Here is a 14,608-nt window from a genome sequence, read left to right as displayed (position 1 = left end):
AGCCAAGTCACATTTAAAATCTTCACTTGGTGATGCAAGAATGCCCACAGAAAAGCCCATTACCCCCGAAAACAATTAAACTGTATATGGCCAACACTACATTTTCATTTATTTCCCCACCCAATATTGCCTTAAATGTTTGAATAAAACTATAATGGTATTTCATTATGTAAGGATATTTTTGTACAATATTTCCAAGCCCTGTCTTAAAGTTTATGATCTTGTCAGTCTTTCAAATAAAATAGTTCCTGTAGAAGAGGTTTTGGGTCCTGGGATCAAACCGGACAACCAACAATGATCTTGTATTGGGTTAAAAAGTCATCCATAACTAAAAATAGTTAAAACTGATAAATCATGATCAGAGGTCAGCTTACTTAGAGTTGTACCGGTTTTTATGTCCATGTCAATTTTGGCGCTTGCATCACAAAGTGACTAGTTTGGCCTGAAATTGGCTTTAAGCCTCTTCACTACATAAAGGAGGTCTGAAAACAAAATATTTTGGTATCTGCTGAGTGCATGATAGAAATATGCCGTAGTTTAAACTACTTGGGTAAATTCTCCGTGCTGTTGCAAAGTGACCGGTAGTGTTCTGAGCTCAGTGAGTGGGCAGAGACGACCCGTTTGAATTCCTGAAGGGGGCAGTAGACTCCACTGCATCCAGGAAGCAGCTGGTCCTAAAAGCAGAGGAAATGGTTTGGTACTGAACAAAAAAGGACTAGGTTCAAACATGAATACCCACCTGGCCTATGTATGAGACTTTGATGTAGGCTTCATCTGTTTGTCTGTGCTTGTACAGCTCCACAGTGATGTCAGCAGCATATGGTGGCCATTGCAGGTCAAAAATCCCCATTGCCATGAGACATGGGATTAATGTAGTATCATGTGCGGAATACAGAAACAACTTCCTGAATTAATAGACAAATAGCAATTGTAGGAGTGTGAATAGAGGGAAACAGGTTCAGTACAGTGCAGAGTACTGCCAACTGTTTAATATGCCTTACCTGCTTGGCTCTGGTGAGGCTTTCTGCAGTTTGTCCTCAATATTGACCAGTAGCATGTGTAAGAGGGGACCTACACATAGCTGCAAGCTCTCCCTGACACCAATATAAGGTCTTTATTATAACTATAAAAAGGCAACTCAGAAATATATCATCAATGACAGATGTTTCACCTTTTGCTGGGGTTATAAATGTAACACATCATATCAACAGCTCTTTGTTCCACTTTATTTCTCCAAGTGTCCAGAGCCGGTGGGCAAGGCAGGCCGTGAGTCTGTTTAGATTAAAAAGAAAAAATAATAACTTTTTATAGTTAATAAAAGCTACCTACAAAAAACAAGAATGCATCCAAAGATGACAAAATTACACAATTTTATGTTTTCATTTTGGTGCTAGACCAGGTATGGGCAAACATTTTTTATGCAAGGGCCACATTGTGTTTTTGAACTTTCCTCGAGGGCTGGAGCAGTTAACAATGGAAATGGAAGTTGTTCTCAGATAGAGTGCAATCGAGTAAACAAACTAGCAACAAAATAGCGGAGAGTTATGTATTACCTTTCTTTATGTCAGATAAACATTTGTGGTTTTCACCCCTTTGTTTATGTTTTTGCGGGCCGGATTGAAAGGCTAAGTGGGCCGCATTTGGCCCCCGGGCCTTCGTTTGCCCACCTCTGTGCTAGACCCTCACTTTCAGCATGTGTACTTAAAAATAACCTGTGTATTTTTGGGGTTAGTAATATGAAATCGTGATGTGGCGCTGTCACCTCTCTGGCAACCATGTCGTCCCTAATGAGGATAAAGTCGACTTGCTGGTGTGCTGCGATGCCCAGCGCCTCATGTATGCTCTGCAGGTCGGCTGCGATGTCTGGCAGCGTGGACGACTCTGCCCAGCGGGGGCTACAGAAAACACACAAACTGTCACCCGCAAAACATAGATACTGGGTGACAACCTGTCAGGGAAATCTCAACTCTGCATCAAAAATGCGCAACACATTATTCAAGTTGGATGATGTGCATGGGAGGACTTGACTGGTTTCAAATTAAACTCATACAGACCCGCCAAGAATTTTGAGCAGCTTGCAGCCATGGAAGTTTGGATATAGAATTTCAGCTTCAGCCTCCGTGGTTACAATTGGCACAATTTCTGCACAATAAACAACGACCATTAATCATTATAGGATTATCTAGGACATATTGACCGTATGGTAGTTATACAACTCTGTTCATTTTGGACACATTCTGACACCAAGACTGAACTTACTTCTACTGTTCTCTCGCCGTGATTCAGAGAGTTTGTTGTGCAACATGAACAATTCTGGCAGTGCGTTGGAACACAATGGACGTAGGTCCTTTTCCAGAGAGATTCACGGAAAGTATCCGGTTAAATTAAATTAAAGTATTTGATGCGCTGGACAGCCCGCGACTGAATATTTGCTGAAGACCAAAGCATGTTGTGATGCGGCTACAGCACTAGCGAAGGCAGTGTACAATGTATTTGCTCAATTACCTTTTTGTTTTTGCTGGAAGAGCCCTGCTACCAGACACCTGGCAGATTCTATAGTCCTCCAAATATTAGTAGAACGAACACTATTCATTGAAAATACAACATAGAAGGCACAAATATGTTTAAATGTTGTATTGCAACACCACATTAAACATTTCCAGCATCCTGATAACACTTACTAGACCTCAGCTGGACTAAACGCAGGAGACAGAAAGGAGCAGTCTTCTATATACCTCTGCCTCAACCTTTTGCCCAGTTCATATAGCTGCTGCATGCCCAGTGTCGTCAGCTGACCAGGGAACGAGCCACCCTGCCAAATAAACACAATCATGACCATCAGATTATTAGTCAGACTGTGGACAGAAGAAAATGTGGAGCACATAGCAATAGTCTAACCTATATGCTATAATTGATCCAATATGCAAAACAATCTGAAGCACGAACAATTGCACAATGGCGAGGAAAAGTAGGAATGTAACACAATAAACTGGAGGCTGTGTTGCCTTGAATGGGCACTACTATATTCCACTACATGTTTCTGCTTCCTCATGACCACTAGATGGAGTAATGAACTACATCTTAGTGTCTGAGACTGACTTATTTCCCTCAATGGGTTATTGTCATCAAGCTGTTCTACAGAGACTAGAGATATTAGAGGTTGTCTGCATGTTTAACATGCATCACCATAGTGAGACAATTCACACAAAACCTCATAAAAATCGACTTCATTTTTAGCTTTAAGTCTATTAAACAAAACACACCTACTCACGGTCAACACATTTTTCCGGTAGTTTTCCTCCATTGGAGCCGAAGGCCTGGGACCACCAGTCATATCAGTTACATTATAATCGATGTGGGTGTGCGGAGGAGGCTCTAGAAGTGCTGGTACCCACTGAGCCTTTAACCACGTAAACACAAGATTAAACAGCCAGTGCAGGACATATTTCAAAATAATACAAAGCTTTTACCTCCATCACATCAGGAATGGACTTGAGTGGGGTCCGTGCACCATGTCGGAACAAGACTTGGACCAGTTGCAGCTCAAAGGGAGAGGTGGGGTCCCTGCTTGGGGTGCTGCTACTTCCACTTGGATTGATCTCATTGGTTTTCTGTGACCAAACAACTGAACCAAATGCTGCAGAGACGGAGCTAAGAATGCCAGCCTTCACCCAAAGTTTCCTCATGACTGTAACAAAGAAGTAATTCACACACAACACTTTCACAAGAAAAAACAAGCTCAGTGATGCACAGGTTTGATAGGTCACAACACAGAACAAATGAAATCACTTCCTGGTTACAATGTGTAGCTTTTCTATTGCAGCTTTGCATAGTTAGTTGCATTTCCTTTTCATGATTCCTTAGTAGTAGTAGTAGTAGTAGTAGTAGTAGTAGTAGTAGTAGTAGTATTAGTAGTATTAGTAGTATTAGTAGTAGTAGTATTAGTAGTATTAGTAGTAGTATTATTAGTAGTATTAGTATTATTAGTAGTAGTAGTATTAGTAGTAGTATTAGTATTAGTAGTAGTAGTGTTAGTAGTAGTATTAGTAGTATTAGTATTAGTAGTATTAGTAGTAGTAGTAGTATTAGTATTAGTAGTATTAGTATTAGTAGTAGTAGTAGTAGTAGTAGTAGTAGTAGTATTAGTATTAGTAGTATTAGAAGAAGAAGAAGAAGAAGAAGAAGAAGAAGTTGAAGTTGAAGTTTACATGAGGCAATAAAGCTTATCAAGTTCTGGAACAAAAGGCCATTCTAAAGATAAATGTGTTTTTCTAACAAAAGTCTGGGTTGAGCCATAGGTTTACACAAAGTTGGCCAATAAGGTCAAACAATACATAATATTTATGAAAACAGTTAAACAGGGAAATACAACTGGGCAGTAAAGGAGCACGTGCGCAGGACAGTTAATAACACGCTACAACCAGTACAATTTTAATGAAATACTGTGCAATAAAACTAAACACCTAAACACCACCACTAACGCTGTTTCATGTCGATATGTTAATAACACATTCATCAACTACTAGAAGTACAGGACAGTCACCTAAACCCACCCTCAGAATCACTTTGGACACAGACATAGCTGAGCAAAGCAAAGTTAACCTGACGGGACAGGAGATCTGTGCCAGAGACGCATCAAGAACCAAATATCACTTACTTCTTTAACAGGAAGCGAAATGACCTGTAAATAACGCGTTCACTTCTTGCTGTTTGTTACTCAACTACAACCACCTCCAGCCACCGGTCTGTGTCGCGCAGGGCATTGTGGGAGCTGTAGTTCTGCTTTCATTTGCTATAAAAGGGGACATGAAAAGGAAAAACTACACCTCCCAGAACCAGTCAGACGTTTCTTCCTTGTGCGCTCCGTTTGGAGTAGATTACGCACGTCACTGGGCCGCTGCTGCCCCGGCCCGACCAATCAGGCCTAAAGAGGTTCATATCTTCCTCTTATATTCTTAAAGACTTTGGAAAGGAGATTGTAAAAACAATTAGATGTAAATATTTAAAATTCCCAGTCCCGCCAAAGATGAAAGAAATTCAATTTAAAATAATCAATAGGATCGATCCAACTAGTAGTTTTTTAAAACAGAGATTTAAAATGGATGTAGGAAACTGTAGCTTTTGTGAAAGTGAACCAGAGGATTTAGATCATCTTTTCTGTTTGTGTGAAGTTGTCCAAAGGTTTTGGCTGAACCTTCAACAATGGATTGTCTCCAAAGGAACTCAGATTATCAATCTAACAATTCATGATATAAAATATGGTATTTTTCGCAATAATCATAATGATTTTGGTCTTAATAATATTATTTTGTTAAGCAAACATTATATACATAAGTGTCGCTTTTTCAAGACAAAACCTGACATTACTCATTGCAGGAATGAGCTGAAACTTTTTTTTATAAATCTCTATTATTGATCAACACCCAAAATGCAGAAAAACTGGCTTCTTTTATAGACAATCTTGTAGAATGAAATGCCCCTTTACATTTTTATTTATTTATTTATTTTTAATAATATGAATTTATTCAATATATAACCTGCCCCATGTTCTTACTTTTCTTTTTTTGTTTTCTTTAAATTGTGCACTGAACGTAGTGAGGTCTTTACGCTGTACCTTTTGTGTTTGTATTTGATTAATTTAAAAAAAATAAAAAAATAAAATAAAAAAATAGGTTCGACCCATATCTTCCTCTAAAATCCTTGTCTTGTCTGGAACATTTTATGAGCTTTGCTATTGCGCACTTAACGTTTTACTTCAGTATTTGTATCCGTGTTGTTGCTGAAATAACGCCATAAATAAACGTGTGTCCCGGGGGCCACTCGACCAACGCAGTTGCTCATTTGGCTTTGATCGCGCAATTTCAGAAACACAAACACAAGGAGCTGCTTTAACATTGTGTTTATTCGCTGCTTTGAAAGTTTATGATACAAGTGGGACTGCTGTCTGTCAGTACCAGTGATGGATGGATTCTTCTCTCCTCCCGACCCTACAGCACATAATGGTAAATGACAAAACGAATGACATCGAAAGTTACATGTAATAAACAAATCATACATATATTTACAAAATGAAACTCAATGTAAAAGAGAAGTGCAATGTTGCCATCTAGTGGCCAAGTCTCTTCAGTAACAGTGCCGGACCAGTAGACCGTCCTACATTCTGCCATCGATTTGGAAGTTGAAACATGATTGCTAATCCTTTACTTCTTATGTCTAATATTGTTTATTTGCATTTAATATTCTGTGTTTTATTAAAGAGATTCTATGATATAGTATGTGTTAAGGCACAATATCTTAATTTCTATGACAAGAATCTATTATGCACTTTTTAATCTGTTTTATGTTGCAGCTACTTTTAAAAGTGTCGTTGTTGGTTTGCTTGCCATACAGAGATGTGCATCTTGTATCGGGTTATAGGGCCTCTCTATGAACAATCTTGCTCGTATGTTACGTGCTTTCATCAGGTCCACAACCTAAATCTGTCTTGTGGTTTTGCAGTTTGTTTTTCAAGCATTAAAACATTTGAAACATAGATTTTGCGTATGTCACAGTTGATCTATCTAAGCGTTACAGTTTCAGTCTGTGTCTCTTTTTGTATGCAGTATGTCACTGGAGTCTATACTGCCAGGTCGTCTTGACGGGCCCGGCTGCTGGTCCCACTGGTCTTGCTGAGGCGCCGCTTGTCCCTGCTGAAGCTGGGCTGCTGGAGAGGTGACTGGGAGCAGCTGTTGGACAGCAGTGGGGGTACCTGCTCGTACCTTATTCTCACATAGTCTCTGTCGTGCTCCATGTTGTCACAGGTGTGGTGCCTCTCTGTGGCCATATTGACTGAGTTCTGCTGCAGAGCCATCCTGTTGTTGAATGGATGAGAGGTCACTGAGCTTTGGTCTGCTAAGCACTGGCTGAAGTCGGGGGGTGGAGTGCAGGTGGACGGCCGTGAGGGGCTGTTTGGTTCCAGGGCTGCAGACACAGACACGGCCACTGCTTTTCTTTGTATCAACTTCTTGCGTACACGCTTTTTAACGCTCTTCCAGGCCAAGTGATAGAGCTCCAGCATTGAAAGCAGCAAAGACACACCAGCAACAACCAGCATGAAGACGATGAAGACATTCTTCTCGGTAGGTCGCGACATGTAACAGTTGACCGGGTTTGGGCAGGGCCAGGCCTTGCACAGATACAAGGCTCTGAGGAAAATCCCATAGATCAGATACTGCACGACTATAAACGTCACCTCCATCACTGTTCGAATTAAGATGCTCAAGATGTAGGTCTGCAGCAGGGCCCCTTTTAGGTGCACTTTTCCAGGCACTTCTGACAACATTTCTCTCCTGCTTTCCTTTTGTTGGAGGTACTTCTTCTCCCCATCCAGGTCCTCTCCACTCTCAGCAGCGCCCTCCTCCAACTCCTCCATGCGCTTGCGTTTTTCCTCCCTCCGTACGATGTGCATCGCGTGGCCCATATAGATCAGCGAGGGTGTCGAGACAAAGACGATCTGCAGCACCCAGTAACGGATGTGGGCGATGGGGAAGGCGCTGTCGTAACACACGTTGGTACAACCGGGCTGCTGCGTGTCACACAAGAAGTCACTCTGCTCATCTCCCCAGGACGACTCGGCTGCTGTGCCCAGAACCAAGATGCGGAAAATGAACAGCACGGTGAGCCAGACCTTCCCGACGGATGTGGAGTGTTCCTGGACCTCCTCTAAGAAGTTCCCAAGGAGACTCCAGTCCCCCATCACTGCTCACCAAACCAGGCCCGACAAACGACGCAGTCAGGACACAAGAGGGGAAGAGCAGTGGAAGTATAGGACTCTGTAGCAAAAAAAAGCAAAGAAACAAAAACACTGGGTTAGTCTTACACCTAATATTATTGTTCATTTTAAACTCTAGAATCACTTAAACTCTAAAAGGGAGAAATAACACGTTTGTTCATCATGTCCCATCAGCATTTCACAATTGACACAGGAGGAGCTGTGGGTTCAAGGTGTTTCCAGGTAAGTCGCAGAGCATATTTACGATACAAAGGTGTCAGTAGTATCCTAAATAGAATGAATGCAGATGGGCTGGGGACCAAAATGGCGGGAGAGGCACCATTTTAAAAGAAACTTCCAAAAAGAAAATGTGCAAATGTTGACCCATCACCATTTTTATTTGCCCTTTGGTCCACAAACTCACCGTATTCACTTTGTAGCTGAAAGCCCTCTCAAGGGACCACTCTCTTAAGCCATTTAACAATATCTAATTTGATATGTTAGCACAGAAGCTGCTGAATTGTCTGCCATTTTGTTTGCTATTACAGAGAAATTAACTATAATGTAGGTCAGTGGATCCCTTTGTCCATTTCAGTTTCAAAGATGATTTGTGGCAGTTACTGTTTATTTTCACAAAAGTGCAACATCCCTTTACCAAAAATGCTATTAAGAACATTTTAACCACAAGACCTCAATTCATGACTTAATTAATAGTTTGTGTACACGTTTGAGACCAACTCTTTGTTTGTCAGACTTGTTTTTACAGGTTAGGTTTTATATTATTTACATCATAGTTTTATTTGTCCTTGTCAAGACCCTCATCGTCACATCCATGTTACTTTGAAACTGTGTACTTAAAGAACAAAGATATATAAAGAAATAACGTCTATCCTGGACAACACTGTATGGCCTGAGAACTCACCATTTCCTAAAACACAAAAAGTTCAGATGTCATGTAAAAGTACACAAGAGGCAAGTTTTAAGGAAAGTGGCCCTGGAGATATTTACATTTCCAATGCCCCAGTTTCCAAACAGCGTGTGACTGACAGACAGGGTGACAGGGCGCCACGGGGCAGGCCAGAGCTGGGGAGCTGCTTTGTCCTCTAACCGCTGTGACCCAGAGAGCTCAGGGTCCACGCTGCCTTAAGCACACCCACTCACGCAACTTGTATGTCCACTGATATCTAGCATGATGTAGCTCCGATACTATTTAAAAATGCGTCTATCTCAAAGTGTTGATCTCCCTCGTCCATCCACAAAGTCCTCCTTACATTGACCTCAGCATTAGAGAGAGTTTGTTTATAACCCAAACATGGCAGTATGGCAAGCTGGATTGTGTCAGCCCTGGATGACTTTATAAGGTATTTTACCAGACAGCTTAATGAGTGCAATAAACGCTCCCCATCATCGAGAGGTCAAGAAAACCCATCAAACTGCATTCAGGGACTATCTGCGACTACTTTATGTTTTATATACGCTTGGCTAATTTAAGCTCCAACTATGCCATTAGGGGATCAAAGAGGGAGAGAAGATGAGTTACAACATGAAGAAAAAGGTTTCTGAACATAACAAGCTGACAGGTTTTTCCAACACGTCACCCAACTGGACTTACTACCGTACTTGGGAAAGTTATTGGAAATGTACATGTTCCTTAAGCATTGGTTGATGACAAATGCTTTTAGGCTAAAGCTAGAACAACAAGCAGAGTTAAAAATGAAAACCAAAGAGAGAGCCTTACCACCAATCATCTCATTTGAAGAGTACAATTCCCTATAAAGATAGTTCGCCGCTGTCCACAGGCTGTGAGCTCGCTTGGATGACACCAACCCTGGCAATGTGGTGCGAGGGAGTGATGGTCACCAGCATCTGACCCCCCTCCCTCCCTGCTTCTCAGATGTGTGGTTATATATGGCAATAAAATGTAATTTTAGATCATTGTGGTTGACTATGTTAAGATGCCAAGTGGCGGATCAGATGGGGGCATGTGTGTGGGAAACATCTATCCAGCCCAGGGCTGATACTCCAAAGGTATTAGTAAGACTATGTTTCCAGTCCAACCAATGGAACTGGCAAAAGGAAATGATCCTTGAGTAAATTAAATAAAGATTCTGTGTTTCATGAAGAGAACTAAACAGCTCAGGTTGTCCAGATATTTAAGTTGTGTGTTTGTTACTTAGGGATATTGTCCTCTGCATTTGAACCATCCTTTGGTGCCACTGGGGCAACCGTAAGGACCAATGGGCGACCACAGTGCAGCGCCTGGGGACCCATCTCCAGATGTCAAGCCAGGATAGTGGTCATCATAATTTTAAAATCAATTTAAAACCAAACAACACACATAAAAGAATGACCTGGTGCGAGAATTTACCTATTGTGCATGTTTCGGGTTGAGAAAAGCTCATCCAGGCACGGGGAAAACATTCAAACTCCACAAAGAGAGACCTGTATCATGCCATAATTACTTGTTCCTTGTTCCTTAGCACATTGTGACTTGGGACAAGTTTTACACTTGAAGCTGAAACATCAAGTTTAATTGTGCATTTTGTGCATTTTTAATGTAACATTAGAAGAACAGCCTTTGGACAAAAGGCCTATAAATTATGGAGGCTCACTGTCAGGGAATGTCCCACATTTCCTATATTTAAAAGCAAACTCAAAGTGTGGCATAAAGCAAACCAGTCTTACGACCATTTACTTTTCTTGAACTTGTTCATTTGTTACATTGTTGTATTTTCAGTATTTCTGCCTACAGGGACTGTGGATGTAAATGATCCGCTATAATCCGACATGTTTACGTCTGTTATTTGTTGTTTCAATGCAGATGTTCATTAATGTGCATTGTCCCTAACAAATAAATACCAAAAAATCAAAATGCTAATTTGACTCATTTGGAGCTTTTAACCATGTTCAAAGGTGGACAGATTATATACAATGTTACTAGAATAATAAAAATAATTTTACGCAAGTAGAGGTGAAAAGTACTAAAGAAAAATACTTCTAGAGTACTGAATAACTGTGATTAAAAGTCTGATTCTGTGTTGATGTAGTAGAACCTTTGTTCTATTTAGTGACTGTTTGTTATTTTAATATTGTTGCATTGAAAGTGGACGTTGGGGAAGCCCTCTGGTTTTTAATGTGGTTAAAGATAATTAATTAATTAATTAATTAAGCTTTCAAGTCACTTTTCAGATTTACTCACAGTGAAAAAATACTAATGTTCTACTCAAGCAAACATCAAAATAATATAATTCGAGTAAGTGGATAGTATTGTACTGTTACTCGAGGGGACCTGAGTAACTGAAGCCTGTCCCATGTGATAGTTTGTTGTTGTCTTTCCCTCGTAAAAATCATACCTGGATCATACCATTATGTATATTCATCTGTAAGTTCTCAAACAACATCAAATATCAACATTCAAATATCCAAAGGTATTTAAAAAAAAGCCAGGTTAATGCATCTCCTCTAATACGATGCAACGCTTTTAATCAGACTGGCTATTCGCTTGTTTATACTTGTTTGCTATGAATGTGTGGACAAGCCTAATGTCTTTCCCGTTCAGCTTTCTGACAGTTCCATGCAGCCTCTTCCTGTTCTCAAAAGGAAGCAATCCCAAACAATATAATTTCCGAAGGACAAAGGTGGAACACACAGACACAACAGTCCTTACTGCGAAAGTGCCTTTTGTCTCAGGGATTTACAAGCAAACATCACAGCCTTTGTGGAGAGGCCTGTAGACTGTCCCGTCTGTCAAATTTGTTTATATATCAATGCCACAGTAATGGAACGGTGATGGGCAACAAGGTTATGTAGCAAAGGGTGGTTCAAACGGACAGCAATGCATGGACTCCTTTAAAAAGATGTTTTACCAAGAGTCTGTGTGTCCTTCAGAGTGTAATAACATCTATTACATCAGCTGGAGTTACTGTGATAGAGAGATGTTCCTTTGAGGTGTAGCCAAAAAACGAAGCTTTTTCATTGCAGCTGTTTTGAAGTGAATGCTTGGACTAACGCGGAACAATGTGCAAAAACTATAAAGGATCTTTCTGAAAACGTATGTCGGTAACAAAAAAAAAATGGTTGTGTCTATGTGGGACTGTGTCCATGTTTGTAGAGGGACTGTTTGGAGGCTCCAAATTGCCACTTTGGATATTTTAAGGGGAAAAAAATGCCACCATTTTTGAATGAGGGCTCTGTGGAAAGTTTACAGTTAAAGGAATCAGACTACATGTCAGATTCACACAATTGCACTTTTTTATTGAAAAAGAGTGGACTGAACATAAACCTTGAGTCAGCGTATGCAAATCGATTACGTGTGTCTATTTGTTGTTTTACCTGCGTCTCAGTCTTCACTGGAGCTGACTCCACTTCAGTCACAGTTACTCAAGAAACTTTCTCCTCAACTCCTCTTCTGTCTGTCCCTCATTCAGGCTCACGATCAGCCACTTGTCTGTGAAAACGAACAAATTATTCATCCTAATCACCAGCAAACCTACATTTTTCTGTGGTAAGGCACTTTACAGTCTGAACATTTCAAAAAATGTCAAGTTGCGTTTGATTTATGACTTTTGGACACTATTTTCTTTTTCAAAAGTTTCACAATGGTTACTGTGTTGCAATAATTTCTGTATCAGCCCCTAAGTATCGTGATTCGTTTTGTATCGCAACTAAAGCAGATCGTCCGCGCCCTAATTATCAGTACAGTGCTTGTGGTAGTAGTAGTAGTAGTGGTAGTAGTAGTAGTAGGAGGAGGCTCGTAGTAGTAGTAGTAGTGGTAGTAGTATTATTATTGTCTAACCCTTTCACACACACAGTGTAAGCTACTGTGAATTTGTACTTTTTGTAAACACGCTTATATTATGTTTTTCTCAAATGTATTTATTTCACTATAAAATGAAGTGAACTAAATGAGAATGACTTTCCTTGTCCTGAAGCTGTGTTATTCAAAATGCGCTTGTTTTTTTTTTCCAGTTTATGTGAATCTACTCTGGACCTGATGCAGTTTAGTCAGCCGTCCGTCATGGGTAATCTCAATCCACATACAGGAACCACTACATAAATAGTTCATATCTAAAAAATAAAAATGAACAAATCAAGTAGTTAATGTGAATATTAATGTGAACTAACCTGATGTAACAGTGACTGGGAGTGACAATAGTGGTTCACTCACTGTGCGTCCACACATAGCAGTTCTGTTTGTACACCAGCCTTTGTTACACTCTTTCTATAAATCCCTGGACGTGAACACGTGTGTTCAACCCACAACACATTTTTCCTCTCAAGTTTGAGACAAAGGGCACAGCTTGTTAGGTCGGGATCAACATCAGTTCATATTGTCCTAAGGTGACACGAGGCAAAGATGTATATTTACGTATGTGCTGAGGCGAGGGAGTCTTGTACTCAATACTTAGTGTACTGAGAAGAAAGATACCTGTCAGTTTACTTCCACTGATAGAAGTGCAGACCATGGCCAGATAAAGGGATTTTGTGCCACTAAATGGAGTAATTTGTTGATTATATTTGATCCAGTTTTAGTGCGAGTTTAAAGTTGTAATAGATAGCTTTGTATAGTAATGGCCTCCCCTTTACTACAGTTCATAAATTGTGACAATATAGAGACAGATGAGCAGGAGGGTCTTATACACGATATTCTACACACTACACGGTAATTACAAAACCATCTATAGCTTATACATACTAAATGTGTTCTAACCCTCGTAGTTTACACTGGTGCCCTTTGTCATCATACCATCCTAATCTATCCAACCTTTTGTGCACTTCTCCTGTACCTTGTGTTTGGACTGAACGTAGTTAAACGTAAAGTATTTATAATTGTTGAACATCGGAGCTTCCATTGTGTCATTAAGACCTCGCCACTCGACAGTAATGTATTCTTTCATTTACAAACCCTTGAAGAAAAATGACCTCTTTGACTTCTCCACTGGGACAAATCTGCCTTCAGATCCTCCTTATTACACTGAGGAGAACCAAATTCGTTGCGCCCGCACCCAAACAGTACCGACATTATTTTTTTGCGTAATGGACAGTACTGTTGATAATGTCTTCACTGTTTCTTTGTATATCGGCCTCTTAATAGAGTCTGTGTTGCTTTTATTGCTCCAGTGACCCGGTGTGTGTGTGGGTTGTTGTTTTTTTCTTAAAATAAGCGAATTGTTCATAAATCAACATCAGACTAAAGCATAATTTTGCCCTTTCATCAGCATGTCTACATCTGCTGCAAACACTCTTCTCTTTCATGTCCGTGCACACTGATATTTTGTCAAGCCTCAATTACGGATTTTTACAGTCGGTTTTTAGTTTTTTTTTTATGAGTGTTGTTCACAGAGGAAAGTGAAATAACAACATTTCTGGCCAAATGCTGAAATCTTTGCCCCGTGCTCACTGGGTTGACAGTCATATAATTTAAAAAGCTGTCATTGTATAAAATGAGCTTCTTTATTATAATAAAACATCCAAGATATTTCTGGATTGCTTTTGTAGTTTTCTGTTATACCAATAAGTGACCGTTTGCACATAGACCTTTTTTTTTTTTTTTTTACCTTTTCTTTTTTACTATGATATTTTCCACTTTTGAACAATAGCCTTCGTCAATATAGTCCCAGATTTGTATTCTGTTTGTGTTCTTTACAGTGAGGATTAGAAATGAAGATATTTTTCAAGCTTGATACCAGAGGCTCCAAAGATTTTGCCCCAATGACCGATATTTTTAAGCAATACCTAATTTGTGTCACATCATCAGCTGCCACTACATCTATCGCTGACATGAATACACTGGTTTAAGCCTTTAGTTTCGCTCCACTTATGTCTATTAGTAGCAGTGCTTTCTAACACGTGCTGAGG

General features: G+C 40.0%; 2 protein-coding genes across 2 annotated transcripts; both read right to left on the bottom strand.

The window, feature by feature from the left end:
• Positions 1-387: 387 nt before the first annotated feature.
• On the bottom strand, positions 388-4,750 carry acp6 (acid phosphatase 6, lysophosphatidic). The gene is made up of 11 exons (XM_079563056.1): positions 4,658-4,750; positions 3,471-3,688; positions 3,272-3,400; positions 2,682-2,812; positions 2,506-2,585; positions 2,055-2,142; positions 1,763-1,895; positions 1,172-1,272; positions 1,002-1,094; positions 740-905; positions 388-674 (listed from the first exon to the last, which is right to left on the bottom strand). The coding sequence occupies exons 2-11, from the start codon at positions 3,684-3,686 to the stop codon at positions 543-545; spliced, it is 1,269 nt and encodes a 422-aa protein (XP_079419182.1). The 5' UTR covers positions 3,687-3,688; positions 4,658-4,750; the 3' UTR covers positions 388-542.
• A 1,704-nt stretch (positions 4,751-6,454) lies between these two features.
• gja5a (gap junction protein, alpha 5a) lies at positions 6,455-12,193 on the bottom strand. The gene is made up of 2 exons (XM_079562397.1): positions 12,083-12,193; positions 6,455-7,811 (listed from the first exon to the last, which is right to left on the bottom strand). The coding sequence occupies exon 2, from the start codon at positions 7,733-7,735 to the stop codon at positions 6,617-6,619; it is 1,119 nt and encodes a 372-aa protein (XP_079418523.1). The 5' UTR covers positions 7,736-7,811; positions 12,083-12,193; the 3' UTR covers positions 6,455-6,616.
• Between the last annotated feature and the right edge of the window lie 2,415 nt (positions 12,194-14,608).

The sequence above is a fragment of the Gobius niger genome, assembly GCF_951799975.1.
Source record: "Gobius niger genome assembly, chromosome: 9".
NCBI lineage: Eukaryota > Metazoa > Chordata > Actinopteri > Gobiiformes > Gobiidae > Gobius > Gobius niger.
Note: the sequence above shows the minus strand (reverse complement) of the source record. Positions and strands in the feature narration are given on the sequence as shown.

Excerpts from the sequence above, each read along its gene's own strand:
- acp6 (XM_079563056.1), bottom strand. The coding sequence starts at position 3,686 with ATGAGGAAACTTTGGGTGAAGGCTGGCATTCTTAGCTCCGTCTCTGCA. Across the intron at positions 2,813-3,271 it reads ACCGGAAAAATGTGTTGACC|GGTGGCTCGTTCCCTGGTCA; the intron begins GTGAGTAGGTGT and ends TTTATTTGGCAG. Across the intron at positions 1,896-2,054 it reads CTGCTCAAAATTCTTGGCGG|CCCCCGCTGGGCAGAGTCGT; the intron begins GTCTGTATGAGT and ends TGTTTTCTGTAG.
- gja5a (XM_079562397.1), bottom strand. The coding sequence starts at position 7,735 with ATGGGGGACTGGAGTCTCCTTGGGAACTTCTTAGAGGAGGTCCAGGAA.